This window comes from Pocillopora verrucosa, chromosome 4 (assembly GCF_036669915.1).
Source record: "Pocillopora verrucosa isolate sample1 chromosome 4, ASM3666991v2, whole genome shotgun sequence".
Taxonomy (NCBI): Eukaryota; Metazoa; Cnidaria; class Anthozoa; order Scleractinia; family Pocilloporidae; genus Pocillopora; species Pocillopora verrucosa.
In genome coordinates this window covers 7,236,947-7,253,367 of record NC_089315.1, presented here as the reverse complement: position 1 = coordinate 7,253,367, position 16,421 = coordinate 7,236,947, and the positions used below count along the sequence as shown (strand labels likewise).

Sequence of the window (16,421 nt, the reverse complement as noted above, 5' to 3'; positions counted from 1 at the left end):
AGTAGACAGGTCATAACAATTTGCAGAATATGGACATTTTCATGATATGAACATCAAATAATGAAGAAGTTACACACAGAAAATTTGGCAGCCATTAAAAAGGGATACAAAAACTGCTGGGCAATCACTTATATCATATCTCATCCAGGGCAGAAGTTTTTTCCTTAAAATAGGCAATTGGCTTTGCTCTGACAAAGGGCTAACACTCCAAACATCAGCTTTAGAAACTCTTTACAGTGGCCAGCGTACATTATCAACACAGTTGATAAAACTGAATCACCCAATAATACACTTGCCAATGCAGCACCACTGTTTATTTGAAAAATTTCCCTTTTAAATTAAGCATACTCCACTCTTTTTAAACTTAAGGCAGAAAAAACAACAACCATTACTACAAGAGTTATGAGACATATTTTATTAAGTGATATAAAGTCATTAAAAACTGTTCACAAAAATCTGACCTTCGAAAAATGGACTCTTCTCATTTCATTTCACATAGAAATATATAATTCAAAATATTATTTACATTTCTGTTATATACATATTCAATAACCCACTAATCATAATTTTTTGTTATTTCCTGCTTAATGGAGAATAGAGCTGCAATTTAACCCACAAGTAACTTACCAATTTTGAATAAATCATTCAATACTATTATTTATCAAGCTTAGTTTTCCAAAGAAACAGACCACAACAAATCTTAACACATACAGTCCCTTCTTTCCCCCTTCTAAAGGGCAGCAGAAAAATAAGAAAAAAGGAAAAAATACCACAAGTAAATTATTGACAGAACAAATTTTCTTCAATGTCCTATTACAACTCTCTTATATGACCACCTTTTCACTGAAACTCCCTTCTGTGACCCAGTTAAAAGTCCTAAATGAAAGTCTACAATTCCATTGTAATAACAGGCAAAACAGATGTTATCAAAAATTAGAACTGTTGATAGTGGTAAAAAGAAAACAATCCTTTGTACTTGACTTAGGAACTAAAAATTCTTCAATCCATATGTTAGAACCATTCCACATGTACAATATTTCCTTTTTCTTAACTTTGAAATAAATAACTACCAGTAGGTAAATAAATATACTTAATCTCTCATTTCACCTTCATGACAATGTATATATATACTGGTCTTTATTTTCATCAGACTGCACTGTCCATCAGTGATCATCTCTTTTTAACCTCTTTAGCGAAAACCAATTTCTTCATTTTCATACAAAATTCAACAAACAAAAAACAACTCCTAAGCAGGAGAGTAGTTGGAGTAATTTTATCTCAAGTGATAAAGTTCTGGAACATAAAACCACACAACAAAGGTGTTTTTGTTTCAAGTGTGGTGATTAGCCATGCCAACAGTCTTTGAAAAGATTCCCCTTGAAAATGCAAGTAACATTAATTCCTCTTCAAAGATGGAAATGAGTACATGTCAATTAACCCTTTCAATCCCAAGATCTTTTTGGTAATTCTCCTCACCATTTGTCAAAATTGATATTTTTCTTAATTCTCATTGCATGTCTTCTGAGGTGTTAAAGGATTAAAACTGAATTTAACACTACATCTCTACAGCTTCTTTAAAACTTGATTAATTTTTTTTCTACCAAGTTCACATGACTATCATAACACATAACTGTCTGTTCCCTCCTTGACTTTTAGTGTGCATGAGCACAACACCAGAAATCTGCTTTGCCAGCCCACTTAGTACTTGGCTGAAAAGTTGATGATGGGACTCCTGCTGGATATAAAACCACTTAAATAACAAGTGCTTTCTCCTGGATTTTGCCCTTGTGTGTGTCAGCTGGTGTTATAAAGTAACCTTACACCTGGTGAACTGTTTTCATTGCCATTATCAGGTGATCAATCCCAATTCTCTTGAAAGCTGAAGAGAAGAAATAAATAAAAGCTGACGAATAGTTATGCTAGTTATTATAACAAAATAATTCAATTAAGGTTTCTCTTCACTAATATACAACATAAGGAATGCAATCACACACAAGAAGGTACATTATAGAATGCTTGAGGGCCAGGGTTTTAATGAGAGCATGGAGCTGATTGACTTTCCTTGTTACTTCCATAATCATACAAGCCAACATACCCCAATGTATATGTTTTACATTTGGGCCTGTCATTAGGGCTCCTGAGAGACTCTAGGAAGTGTAGTTAATGGAAATTTTATTGCGGTTAGACTTATTGGGACTAAATGCAGTGAGTCTGTGTTATGTGAAAATAATAATACGATAAGTTGTCTGAAATTTATAATCTAGATACCCTGACATTGGACAGTAATCAACTCAAGCCCCATAAGGTAAGACAGAAGAAACATATCCTTTATAATCTCTACTTTCTTCAACTTCAATTATTTTCAAACTTGAATAAAACCTCAGTGACAAAAGCACCTGAGATCTGTTTAACCCTGGCAACAGGTTTTATTTGGATAATTACTGAGAAAATGGATTTTATCCTTTTCAGGATACTTAAAGTTTGTAAAACTTGCAAGAGAACTTAGCTTAAAATCTTTAATATAATTCATCATTAGATCAACATACTCTTTCATAAACAGTCCATGACATGGCTGCCATGAGAGTTCTTCTCACTGAGCGGGGAACTAGACCCTTGAAGAGTCCAAATACTCCATTTGTCTAAAGAGAAAAATAAAATAATGAATTCAAAATATTTGTCATCATGAAAAGTACACATAGCTTTAATCTAAATTTTCAAAGGAATACATGTGGACTTCCAGATTGAAAAGTTGTATCACAGCTGAAAAAGAAAATGACCAACTGACTTGCATCCAACAATCACAGGCATTCTCCTTTTCAGGTGGTATCCAGTACAGTTACTGCCTGCACTACCCCTTATTACAACCTAAAATTGCTTGGAATTCTTGTAGTTCAACTGGTAAAACAATCGGTCCACCAATTTGAAAATTATTTTACCTGTTGTGCTTAAAGTGAGGGAGAACAATGAATCAGAAGAGTATTAAAGCAGGTAAAAAGTAGAGGATTAGCAAGCATTTGATCTTTCAACTTACTCTCACCTTTAATATACAATAGACTGCACTGCCTGTGCTGTTATACTTGTGTGGAAACAATTGAAGTCTTGTCTTCACCACATCAGCAGGCTGTGTTACAACTGAAGCTATGACTCCAGCCAGAGAACCACATATGAAAGTCTCAAATGCATGGAGTTCTGGTGTACCAAGTCCTAAAGGGAAAAGCAAATTTAAGGAAAAAAATCATATACTTTGAAAAGACTTGCACAAGCCACAGAAAAAAGAAAGGAAAAATCCCACTCACTACGATAATCATTCTGACATTTTGTTTAATGCAGTTGTCCCAAAATTTTGCAAATGAATGAGATCTATTTTAACCACACTGTTCTAAGAAATTCACCTACAGACTAAATCTTTTTAAAAAAAAACTTTTTCTTATTTCACTGTCTCTTTTTAATGAGTGAATTTCACGACAAATGAAGGAGTCCTAGTAATTAGCAGAGAGAAATTTCATTTGATCAGTCAGCCAATTCCTGTAAAAATCTGGGAATTTATTTGCTGAAAATTGCATGACCAATACAGGCTTAAAAAGTATGTCCTCATTGATGCAACTTTCAAGGAGCTTTGAAAATCAGAAATATTATTATCTTCTGAAGCTCCCTGAAAAATTATTTGCTCACCATTCTTTGCTTGTCTCTTTATCATGGTGTAAAACATCAAGTAAAGCCCTGAAAATGGGGCATCACGTGCTACAGTTGCCAGCAACCCACTATATAAGCCTGAAATGAAAGAAAGGGAGTATTATTTTCCTTTTATAAGAATATTTTCCCTGAGCAATAAAATCTAATCATGTGAAAACTTCAGGAATCCATTCAAGGGTATAATAACCCCTTTTTAGTAGGGGCTTTTGCTGGTAAAAGATGGTCCTTTGACCCTTTACACCTTAACATCAATATGCATATACTTCACACTGTTCTCTTTACATTTCCTAACGTGCTAAAAAGGAGAATTTGTAAGACAGTCAAGAGCTCTTTTAGTTGATGATAATTTCCTTTATTTTTGCGATCATAATTTTGGATTTAAGGGTGATAATGTAAAGAGATTTTTGATGCTAGTCACTTTTTGGGGTCAAAGGGTCAATGGTCAGGAGTAAGAGACTGTGCAGGGATTTGCAAACAGTGGTAACCACTGCTAAACTGCTTTTAATTAAATGCCTGCCTACTGCAACATACCTTTTCCTCCTTCCCTCCTCCAGATTGACGTCATTGCATCCAACATACTGCTGTAGCTATAAAATCCACTCTATAATTAAAGAAAAAAGGCACTAACTCGGTGCAAGTTATCAATTTTTTTTTACTTCTGCCAAATTTGAGTAAATGAGACTAAGCATCCAAAGACAGGTACTCAGACTTGTTAGAAAAGCTTGAAAACACACCTCATATCTAGTTTTCACTACAGTAACTGGCAAGAGGGTGATTCCTGCTATTGTTCTGGCACTTGCTCCTAATAAAACTGATTCTCCCAAGGTTCTTTCCTCACTGCAAGAAAGTTGCAAATGTTGACTGTCAAACAGTGCAGAATGGTACATACGTTATAATCAATAAGCTATCAGTATTTGTATCATTTTATCATTTGCAAGAATTAAAACCATTTATAAAGGGTTAGCACCCTGGACTCCAGATCAAAAGGTTGAATTTTCATCTCAAGCCTGAGACACTGCATTGTGTTCTTTGACACTCCAATCGTGCTGTCAATTATCTTTGAAAACATACAAGCAATGTAACATGGAATCTAAGTGCTAGGCATAAGCATCTCATGAAGTGAAGCAAGACCCTTGGTCATTTTTAACCCTTAACACAGTTTTTCTACTAGTACATACAAACGAACTTATCAGCTGAGACACTTCCATTCAAAAGACAGTCATAAATGTTTGATTGAATCCCCCTCTATGGAGACATTGACCACTGTGCTTTGTAACATCATATATGTTCAAGAAAACTGAACAAGAACTGAGTGTACCCCAAAATCCTTAACCATGCTGTCTTTACAGGTTAAGTCCTGAAAAGGTACTGATGCTGGAAAAGGGGAGGTGCTGGGTTTTAACTCTTGGAGTAAACTTGGACTGAACTGGTAGTGTGCAGAGAGTAGACTAACCTAGTAAATTGTGATAAACCATGAAGAGCGCTGAAGTACAATCCAATTCCAGGGACACATCTTGACAATGCCTGGGAAAAATGTTTAACACATAAATCTTAGTCCAAAGTTACAGAGTACAGAAAGCGAAATGCCAGAAGGCTCTAATGTGTATCGAATGAATGAAAACAGCAAGAGTACCACCTTACCGGAACAAGTCCTCTCCAGAGTCCAACAATATGCTCTCTTCGAGCCACTGAGTAAAACGTATAAAGCATGCCATTGCTTCCGCTGTTAAGGAATTGTAACAAGATAATCAGTGCTTCAAGCTCCTGTTTTCGGTGACCTGTAAAACCAGATCTCGTTTCGAAGTCTCTCTTCTCAAACAGGTTTTACATTAAAAGCAAAATAAAAAAATTTCTTAGTAAAAAAAAAAGATATTTTTACCCTAATTTAAGCCGTCCAGCAGAAGATAAAGCCGTTCCTTCCACTTGCAAACGAGTTTTTACCAGATCAAATGGTTGAAATAACAGAGTAGAACAAGTGCCGCTCAAAGATCCTGCGGCGAAGGCCTTCACCAAAGATGCCTATGATAAAAGGATCAACAATAGTTATATAACAAGCTTAGTTGACGTCGAATCGCGTTTTCACATCATTCGATCGCTAATGAAAGTATTGAACTTACATCAAATTTGCTATGACCCATTTATTCTAACTGTATAGTGTGCTGTCCCTTCTTCCCTGAGCGATCAACTTTGTTTACGAATCAGGTAAGTATTCTAGGCGCGGACGTTCGTTACTCGGGGTCGTGAAATTGACATGATCTCTGTAACAAGTTTTAAAATTCGATTCCCGTGAATTCTTCGGTAGCGATTTCCACTTAAGCTGTCAAAGCAGCGTGTAGACACCGTGAATTGTCCAAGGGATCAAACAAGAAACCTCCTTCCATGATGAAAGACGAAATTTTCTCGAGTCAAAGTTATGATCGTTTTTTTTTTTTTTTGCTACGTCTTCCCCAGCGAGCGTGTTCGGTCACGAGATTTCCATGACGTATGGTAAAATTCGAGGTATGATTGGTCAATACGGGGTGTGCGGATTGGCGCGGAATTTAACTATCCCAAATAAGGAACACATGGTTCCAAATAAGGGTCACGACGTCCCCAAATACGGGACTATCCCCCAAATAAGGGTCAACAGGAAATGTTTTTCACAACGCTGCCTAGAAATGTGAAAATACGATCACGAAGGAGACGCGAGATTATTCTCCAATAAATGTACGACCACCATAGGATTAGAACACAATTATAGGTGGATCGTAATTTTATCACTCGCGATCGGTTGTGAATGATATCAGTTAGAAACGTTCATGTGGTGTCATGGTGGATGTACAAATCCTGTGTGTTACGAACTTACTAAACCCCGACCCCACCAATCAACGCCTTTTGAACTTACTTGGTGGTCTCCTGAGGACTGTATACCAACTTTCGAGGTGCTAATACCTGACTCAGCGCTGCTCTCTTCATGTTGAATGCTAAAGAAATCGTCCATACATACACTGAGTTGAGAAAAACAACATAAGCTAAATGAACAAATTACCGAAACTCTCGATTCTAGTGTAGTAATTGTAGATGTCTGACTCGCAAATTCACTCCCTATAATCCTTGCAAGCTTAGCAGCCTGGTAAGTGGATTAAGTCGAATTTCCTTCTTCTAATTTACCTATAGGCTCATTAGGCTAAAAAGGTTTTTTTATTCTTTGTTTATCTAAACCAAACCATTCTAACCAAAGTTCCTAGATGTCGAGTGTGGTTAACCAGACTTTTTTTTTCGCCCCTCCATAATTTACAAGAACTTGCAAAACATACAGATTTCCAACATGAATATTTCCCACAGCGAACAGCTGTCTAAGGTGAATGCTTTGCAAGACAATGTTATTTCTAATGTAGATTTTAAATATTCTTGAGTAAGTTTTCATGCAGGATAATTTTTCCTGCAACGTAAATAATGTACGGAAGATTTATTTTTAAACGTAGGAAATCCATAATAAAGTGGCTAATTGGATAAGATTTAGGAGTAACACATGACAGGATATTGCTGTTAGTCACCCGAAGTAATATCGCCTGAGCAAGGCTGTTGCCTCTAGCTACCAACCCCTCGTGATATTTCGTTCCAGTTTGATCGATTCTTACCAAAATTTACTTAAAATATTTGCAGGTTACGTAAGAGTGTTAAATCGACATTCGGTTATGTTTACAAGCCAGCTTCGCGAGCAACATGAATAATAATGAATAAAAAAGTTCATTGCATCAGGAACATTTTTCGTGACTATACCTTATTTCGGAGCAACTTCAGAATACCCCGCAACTCATTTACATGTCATTGAATAAGAATAGCGTCTAATTGTGTTATGCCTCGATCTTCAAAGCCTCCCGACACATGTAAGTGAGGCGGAAATGATTTGCGGGGTATTCTGAAGTTTGGCCCTTATTTCTACCGTTTGGTGGTCAATGATGTGAACCGGAGAAAGAGGTGCTGAGGATTTTCTCCACAACTCGTAAATTTTGTTCTGTACGCTTCTCGTTTTCAATCAGAGCATTCACCAATTTTTGTTGTTGTTTCAACACCAATATCGTGAATTATGCATGCATAATGCAAATGATAATTAGTAGGAACAATCACTCACGCTACTTTTTCCGGCTTTCAAAAGGCTTTCTCTTCTTCCACATTATTTACACACATACATTGATAGTTTACACTGATTCCGTGAAGTACGCGTACTGGTTACAGGTAATTATGAAATAAGCTGAATCATATGATAAGCTGAATTTTGCGGCGCATTTTGATCAGTTCTTGCATAGATGACGTTACTGTAAACGACATTTTTTATCATATAAGGCAAATAAATTCCAAGTTTCCGCGAGTCTGTACAGTAGTAGATCACAGAAGGCATCAAAATGTGGTAACGCGCGGCAACATGGAATCTCTTCGTTAACAGGACTTCAGCTGGACTGCAACACTTGGAGCAGACATTGGGCATGCGCAAAGGTCGGTTGAAGACAAGACTAAAAGAAAAGAGGGGGGAGGTCTTTTCAAATCTTCAGTGGCACTTCGCTCCAAATAAGTTGGTTCACCAGCCATGGAGAGAACTAACAAACATTTTTGAAAACTATGGCGAAATATTTCGTTTTGTTTGGCGTCTTAACTTTTAACCCACAAATCGGTAAATCGCTATAGTCTTGTCTTCCGATTTGGCAAGAGAATGTTGGCCTCGAGAACTTAAACTATTCATACCCCTCTTCCAGTGAGAATTTTTTAGTGTGCATTCCTGCTGCGCGACTTACTTGAGAACAACAACTAATTGGCTGGTGGTTCTGTGGTGAAATTTGATGTGATGTTTAGCAGCCTGCGGTTTATGGTTTGTGGTGCACACTATGAGTGACGGGATGACATTTCTTGGTCAAGACGATAAAAACACTCGATGAATTAGATGAAGAGTTATCAGATCGGAAACCTAATGATGGGCTTTGAGTTTCATGGAAATACGAACTGCTGTACATATCATTGCTGCATCTGCTATTTCATTTAAATGTATCGTATTCGTCATTTTTTTCCGTTGGTTGAGAATCTTATGAAGTCTGAAGGGAGCTCGAAGTAAGACGTTGTTCTCCTTGTGATGTAAAATGTAATGGGCTCAAGGCATCCTCCCCCAATTTGAAAATTTAGACATGCTCCAATATCTTTTTGCGCGTTTTGATGTACTTTCCTGGGAACAATTTCTGTCACTTTGAAGTGGCAGTGGAAGAGGAAGGGGGGGGGGGGAAACACGTACTCTTCCTAGCGTCCATTATCCTCCTTTTTTTCCTCACTGTCCCCTGAAAAAAGGAGATAGGGTTGGAAAACCCTATCCCCTTTTTCACGATGTCAAAAGAGCGCGTTTTGTTCAACGCACGTCTCCATCAGCGCTTTGCAGGAAAGAAGCCTGCATGGCTGGTGTATGAAGGGGACCTGGGAGGGAAGAACGGAAAGGTTATGCGACCTTCGAGACCCAGATTCAAAAGATCGAATTTTACATTTGGAAAAAGTTAGACTGGCTCCGTAGCTGGCCGTATTTCGAGTGCTCGATGAAAATGAAGACGGCCTAATCTCCAAAAACGACAAGCAGAGAAGCTGGCAAGATTGCGTGATACGGCACCACACGTAACCCCCTCTCACACTGAGTTGTCGTGATGCTGAGATTATGGCTGTAGTCTCCTTCAAAGGAGACTGGAGAATGCAGGACATTATTTTTAACATCGACTGGTTGCAGTATTTTGCCCTTTCAAGATTTTACACCTGGTTTTATTCCTAATTACAAGATTCCTATTAAGCAGAGGTAAAAAAGAAGGAGTCTATTCTTTTATGTTCCAGTATTAGGATCTTCTCTGATGATAGAAAATCTCTCATGAGAGGTAATCAAAGTGATAATCTCACTCAGAGAGTCCACATTGAAATCCGCATCCTTCTTGAAATCACCATTAGTTGAATCGTTCAGTAATATTGTCACTTAAAAACAAACACACAAACAAGTCACAATGAGAAAATTTCAAAAGTAGACTCTAAACATAGGCAGTATATAAGACTTGCTTGTACCAAACTAAAAGATTTTTTTTTTCAAACCAATTGTCATAACACTCAACATAACACTCACAGCTACAACAACACAGGAAAAACCTTATCTGAATCATTCCTGCAATTTAAAAACATGTCATAAACAGCACCAAAAATGAGGCTGGATTTTGAAATAGTTTTAAACTCTGTAATTGCTAAATGTCCTTGCCAAAGGAATGATAAATGATTCTTGCACAAACAAGGGTTCAGCAGTTTTTTATACAGGAGGCTGCCAGTGGTGGAGAAAGGGGGTTATGATGATAAAAGGGGCTATACAAATCTCATATGACAATAGGAGGTGGAAGGCATTCTGAGGGAACATACACTGCCAGTTACTGGTTTAATTAAAACCCCTGATGATTCAAGCAGTTTGAGCAACAAAAAATACATTTGCTGACCTGATCCTGCACTTTTACCACACTGAATATCATGAAGATGATCACCCACCATGACAACATTCTTAGGATGAACTCCCCAGTCCCTGCAAATGTGAAGGAGGGGAGCAGGATCTGGTTTGGGTGGTGTGAACTCACGAGTGAGAGACTGCAAAAGAAATAAAAGAAATGTTTTACTGGTCTATTCTGTGGTTTGCTTCTGCAATAAAAATAATGACTGAAGAGGCCCACGAAACTAGTCCTTCAGTAACTTTGGTTAGACTACTGAATTCTCCTTTAAGACTGTCCTGTAATCACTTGTGAGAGGCAGGGAAAAGATTAAGCTGCATCATAAGCGGCTTTAATCTATATTCAAAGCGTCTTGCAAATGAAGTTAAGCATTCATGACAGAAGGAGCAGCAAATACATATCCTTCAACTTGTGAGACAACAACCTGTGAGATCACAATCTAAGCTTCAAACTTTCTAGAAATTGCAAGTTGAAAGACTATTACCTCTCTGTCAAGTAACAACTGGGCAGGAAAAGATGTTTGACATCACTACTTCCTGACTGTATATTCTACTGCGAGTGTTTACTGAATGATGTTATGGTTCTTACATGAGTTAGTGGACCTCCATAGTCATCAGGATGGCCCATTAATGCCAAAAACTGATCCACAGAAGCCTGTAAATTTCTTGTGATGAGTGCTCTCTTTAATCCACTTGCAGACAAAAATTCAAGTAGTTCAAACACTCCTGGTTGTAGCTTGGTATTTTGTCTTCCTTCCTCTTCAAATTTTACTACAATTTCAAGAGCAGCTTCCTTTTCCTGTCCAATTTTTGAATTACAAAATTCCAAAATATCAACACCTTTAGGGCACTGAAGCTCCTTACGAAGTTTGGCAAAGTCCAACACAGGTAAAGTAAGGGTGCCATCCAAATCAAAAACAATACCATGAATTGGAACAAGGGTAGGGTGGTGTTTGGCTTCTGTTGTCGCAGTTTTTGCTATTGAATAAAAAATTCCTTTCCCTTTTTCATGCTTCAGCATAATAAGTTGTCTTCCAAGGCTTCTCACAAGGATTCCTAACATTCACTCAATGTTGTCCACAACTTAATAGAGTCCACACGAAATACAAAGCTGAAAAAAAGAAACAAGGAATTCAGTGTGTTAATTCTTGAATTTAGCCATGTCTTCCAATCAGGGTGTTGAAAGATCAAGATAATTTGGTATTATCAACACAGTTGATAACCTAAATTGGCCAACATTAAGAGTTTCAAAGCTGAAGTTTCAAGGGTTAGCATTTGCTAGCTCCAAATGTCAGCTTTGTCAGTTTCAAAGCCAAGATTTTGAGTGGTAGCCCTTTTCTCTGATGAAGGGCTGATGCTCGAAACTTCAGCTTTGAAAACTCTTTATCACCTCAGTTGATAAATACCAAATAAATAGTACCTTGTTATACTCTCCCACCAATGCAGCACCAAAGTTTCTTTTGAAACTTACCCCCTCCATTTATTTGTTGAAAGATCAGTCACATCAGAGGACAAAAGTCCCTAAAGACATCACTCACTAAGACAATCTGTCTGTATGATCAATAACTAGTGGCTGGCAAAATATTGGTCCCCACAGTTAACCCTGGTGATAATTCCAGTTCAAGTTGTTGAGATGTCAGTCATTTTGACTGACACCAGACCACTGTTACAATCAGAGCATATATTCAGTGGAAGAGAAGAGGATATACTCTGTAGGAACATTAGAAAATAGAGGGTGTGTAGAGGAGTAAGAGAAATGAAAAGGGGAAAAGACCACTAATGGAAACTTGATGAAGGTAAGAGGCAGGAGAAAAATGCAAAAATGCTTAATCAATAATGTGCATTTTTTCACAGAATTCAAGACAGAGGTTACACCCTGATATTGGTCAGCAGTCAGGATTGGAAAGAAGGAATTTTCACCCTGCTGTCAGTTCCAATTTTCTGTGAAGGTTTAGCGATGGGCGGGAATGGGGGAGGGGTCATTTTTTTTTCCAGTAATGGCGAGGCAAAGTGTTATGCAATGACACAAAGCATCAAAGGGGTCTACAGATTGGAAAAAGCAGTAATGAGCTGTTGATTTAAACAAGAAAGCAGCCCTTCGTTCGCCATAGCAAATATGCCGAGACACGTCTGCGGTGGAAAGCGACGTAGATTAGTGGATTTATCATCACCTTTTTGAAGCCGTTGCAAAAGCTGTATATAACACCAAATAGTTTAGATATATACATATATACAAAGCACTGCGAACTCTACAAAGCCATCACAGACATTTGCACCAGCATAGCACTAATACCTGTTCATAGGACACAATCTAGACCGCCTACCGCCTAAAATAAAATATGCTTTCAAAAAGCCTTTGGTACGTAGTGTCGCGCAGAGGCTTTCAAATTATGCAACAGGCTCACATACTTGAAAAGAAAAATAAATAATAAGAACAGGTATAAATATATAATTTTCTTCACTTAAATCCCTCCTTTTTACTATCGTGGGCTCACCTCAAAAGGAAGAAATGACTTCTGTGCCTTCACAGGTCACCAATAACTCTACACTAGACCAAAGTTGCGATGGTGTCTTATTGCCACAAGCACTAACGCAAAATAGAACCTGGCTAGGGTAGGGCTTTCAACATATTCCACACGGTACGATACGAAATATTCTCCCTCTCCTTCTTGTTGTCTTTAAAAGAGAATAAATACTCATTTTATTGAGATTAAACAACTCTAGCGACTAAATCGCGTGAAGAAACTCAGAAGAAAATATGACATTCTCGATTTTTCGCAATCCCCTCACTACTCCACTAGGGTAATTGATAAATAGGATAGAGCGCTCCTGGGTAGAGAAAACAGCGCGCTAAGTTTCAAAATGGCGGCAAGTATGATTGGAGAAAGTTTGGAATCAAATTCCTTGTCCGAAAAAGACAGCTTATCGTTTGAAAAGCAGGAGGAAAGCGAGGGAAGACGCATGGTGCTCTTTAGGAAAGTGATGAAGAAATGTTTGGACAAAATTATGGCTGCTGGAAGGTGAGCTGAAATGCAAAAAGTATGATCATCATGGGGTAATTTGTCATTATCAACTGATCTGATAAACGTAAAGAGTTTCAAAGCTGACGTATCGGTCGTAAGCTCTTTGTCAGAGCGAATCCCAGCTATTCTCACCCACTGACGCAGCACCACTGTTTCTTTAGAAACTTACCCTCTTTAAAATCATTATAACCGATCAGCGCGTTCCGTCCGCAGTCGTTTCAGATCTGAAGCTTCAAATAAAAGTTTGCCGGTATGATAATCCTTGAGAAAGTCAAAGGAAAATAAAAATCCAGTAGCTTACATCAAAATTGCATGATTCTTCCAGTCACTTTATAAAATCAAGCCAGTTCTATTTTTGATCGATGTTTTTGTAGTCAGGAAAAGTTTGCCAACTGCTTCTCTGCAATGAGAGATAGAAACCCAGCTGAGTTTAAGAGTATCACGGAACAACTGATGGAGCATCTGCAGAATAACATCGAGGTATATTTTTTGGGATTTAAATTTTGTGGAGCCCTTTATATCATATGAACTAATCAGTGCGCATACTTGGCACATGCTGTGGGTAAGTAAAGCTTAATTCAGGGAGTTATTTGAATCATGTCCTCTTCGAGAGGTTCTTACCTCCAACTTCACCACAAGACGATTTAGATGGAGGTGGATAGCTTAAAGGACCAATGCCACCAATCGTTGCCTGGTAAGCTCATGTTATAGAGCACTGGACTGCTGTGTGGGAGGTAAAAGGTTCAAGCCCTGCCTGTACCCATAGTCTCAAAGTAACTAGGGAGAATGTGCTTCCTTTGCTTTGAAATCTGCAAATGATTACATCCTATTCCTCTTGGATAAGGATGAAAAATCATAGGCCCTTTCTCCTGCATCTTCTCAGTACTAGTTAGCTGGGGACATTAAAGAACAACAAACTTATTGCAAAAATTAGGTAACATAGCTCTAGTTATTGTGGTCTGTCCTTGATTCTGAAATTGGAAGCATCCGCAAAACTTCCCTTAAAAAATTGTAAACTGCTCAATGCAGTCTGGCCAAAGTCTCCCACAAAGTTTTGTAAAGCCCCATGAGCTAACGGATATGGCACCATAGAAATCCTTAATTATCATCATTAATGCTTTTATTACAGAACCTGCCCCTAAAAACTGTCCACTTAAAGATACTTTGTCCTACTTTCTTTTACATACCCTGTTGCCATGTGTATGTCTGGGGGCTAAAAATGTTTACAAAAGTTGCCAGTGGGTGACCACCAGATTTCGAAAAAAAGAAAAGGTGAAAAATTTATCAATCTGGGTCAAATAATCAACCGGACGGATGCAAACAAACTGTTCCACATCTCCCAAATATGCATAAACCTGAAATGAGAAGTGATCAGTCGAACTGATTTCGTTGAGATGTTTAACATCATTTTATATTATGTGCTGCATTTAACTCAAACCTGTGATTCAAGATGTTTAAAACAATTCTGAAGGTTTTAATACTAGTATTTTAGCTCACTTCAAATGAGAGATGTTTCTCAGCTGAGCAATAGACGGAAATCATATTAAACTGATTTGTAACTTGGTCCAAGCAACTTTGGGGTAAATCGCTTCTGCTTCCAGTCACCAGAATTTCTTCATTCTCTCTCTCTTGATTGTTATTACGATCTTTTAATCTGCGCGAGAGTAAAGGTATTAAGTAGGCCAATAAAAGTGTACGTGGACGTGTACACGTAAGGGTAATTCCTTACACATTTAATGTTTGCCCTCTGAATTTTTTCTCAGAAAGAAATCGATTTGATGATTAAACAGGAAGATCTGGTACATTTCTTTAATGAGCTTGATCGTATTGTGGCAGCCTCTAATACAGAAGATTCACAACCTGCATGGTAATCTTTTTTCTTTGAGCATTAAAACAATTGCAGCTTAAAGGGCTGTGAATAGTTGTATTTTATTGTTAAAATGCGTGCAAATTTACATGATATACAGGAGGCCCTCAGGAAACCCAGACAAAGATGTTATTGATCATGTCATGCAAGTCAAGTTAGCCTACAAAGAGCAGCTGAAGCATATCCTTCAACAGGTAAGGAAAAGGAATCAACAGGTATCATTGTTATACTCTTTGTTTCAAGCATAGCACATTCACTCTTATAGGTTGCACTCCCAAGCAAGAGATGTGACCTCTAACAATTTACTTTCACTGGGTTTCTCTAACCCAGAAAACTCAGCAAAAGCTTAATTTTGAAAACAATTGTCATTTGAAAGTGACTGAGTGTCATTTTCTCTGCATGTTTGGAATTTTAGTCAATTCTGGCTCTTTACCTTTACTAGGAGGGCTTTGTTTGAAACCATAACTTTAAAGTTTGTTCAAAAAGTGAATTTTCACTGAGATTGAAGTGAGCCCTTTCCCCCACATAAACACACCCCCCTTCCCCCCATACAAACACACAGTCAAAGGGTACAAATTGAAAACAAATTTGAAATTCTTACTATATTTTTAGGTTGAAAATGAAAATGAAAAGCTAAAGGATGAAGTTTTACCAAAGCGAGAAAAATTACTGGAGAGTGAAAGACGTATAAATGAAAAGACAAATGACTTTGGAGAGGTAAAAATGCTTCAGGACCTTGTGCCTTTTTTCACTTCCTATTAGAAAGCAAGACATAATTTATCTGGGTATAATATCAATACAATTTACAGCAGACAAGTGATGAGAAATTAGTTCCAACAACACTGGAGTGATTTCAGAGGCAATAAACCTTTAACTCCCATGAGAGACCAAGACAGAATTTCTTCTTACAACACCCATGCAATATCAAACAGACATGTGATGAGATTAAAGCAAAATGTCAGTAAGGGGATTATTGGTTGATCCAATAATTCATTTCTTCAAATTAACATGTCAAGAATTGTATGGCAGACAGTAAGGAGAATTACTTAATAAATGAGATCTTGAGAGTGAAAGGAATAAGGGGCTTGGATGTCTACAGTTTTTCTGTCACTTTAATTGTCATTTTTGTTGTTGTTTTACAGGCAGCTGAATACTGCATAGAAAACAACTCAGCAGTCAGTTCTTCTCTCAACTTGATAAAGAACATGTAGTAAACTCTGAATTTATCAAAGATCTCCATGATTACATTTCAGCACTGTAAATATGTGTTATTAACAGTAGGTGTTTTAGGAAACGTTATGTAATTCTTATACCTGAAGTTGCAAATACCAAAAATAAAGTGAGGTGTAAATACAGC

General features: G+C 37.6%; 3 protein-coding genes across 3 annotated transcripts; 1 reads left to right on the top strand and 2 right to left on the bottom strand.

Annotated features, from left to right (window-relative positions):
• Positions 1 to 395: 395 nt before the first annotated feature.
• LOC131786640 (mitochondrial glycine transporter-like) lies at positions 396 to 6,141 on the bottom strand. Its single transcript, XM_059103702.2, has 10 exons — positions 5,811 to 6,141; positions 5,573 to 5,712; positions 5,335 to 5,416; positions 5,147 to 5,217; positions 4,428 to 4,530; positions 4,225 to 4,294; positions 3,673 to 3,771; positions 3,038 to 3,204; positions 2,547 to 2,639; positions 396 to 1,879 (listed from the first exon to the last, which is right to left on the bottom strand). Exons 1-10 carry the CDS (start codon positions 5,829 to 5,831, stop codon positions 1,850 to 1,852), a joined length of 876 nt encoding a protein of 291 aa, XP_058959685.1. The 5' UTR covers positions 5,832 to 6,141; the 3' UTR covers positions 396 to 1,849.
• A 3,278-nt stretch (positions 6,142 to 9,419) lies between these two features.
• LOC131786589 (uncharacterized) lies at positions 9,420 to 12,747 on the bottom strand. The gene is made up of 4 exons (XM_059103649.2): positions 12,670 to 12,747; positions 10,764 to 11,285; positions 10,170 to 10,314; positions 9,420 to 9,666 (listed from the first exon to the last, which is right to left on the bottom strand). Exons 2-4 carry the CDS (start codon positions 11,235 to 11,237, stop codon positions 9,521 to 9,523), a joined length of 765 nt encoding a protein of 254 aa, XP_058959632.1. The 5' UTR covers positions 11,238 to 11,285; positions 12,670 to 12,747; the 3' UTR covers positions 9,420 to 9,520.
• A 281-nt stretch (positions 12,748 to 13,028) lies between these two features.
• Positions 13,029 to 16,419, top strand: LOC131786164 (polyamine-modulated factor 1). The gene is made up of 6 exons (XM_059103178.2): positions 13,029 to 13,194; positions 13,572 to 13,677; positions 14,961 to 15,064; positions 15,165 to 15,258; positions 15,677 to 15,781; positions 16,207 to 16,419. The coding sequence occupies exons 1-6, from the start codon at positions 13,037 to 13,039 to the stop codon at positions 16,273 to 16,275; spliced, it is 636 nt and encodes a 211-aa protein (XP_058959161.2). The 5' UTR covers positions 13,029 to 13,036; the 3' UTR covers positions 16,276 to 16,419.
• Positions 16,420 to 16,421: the final 2 nt, after the last annotated feature.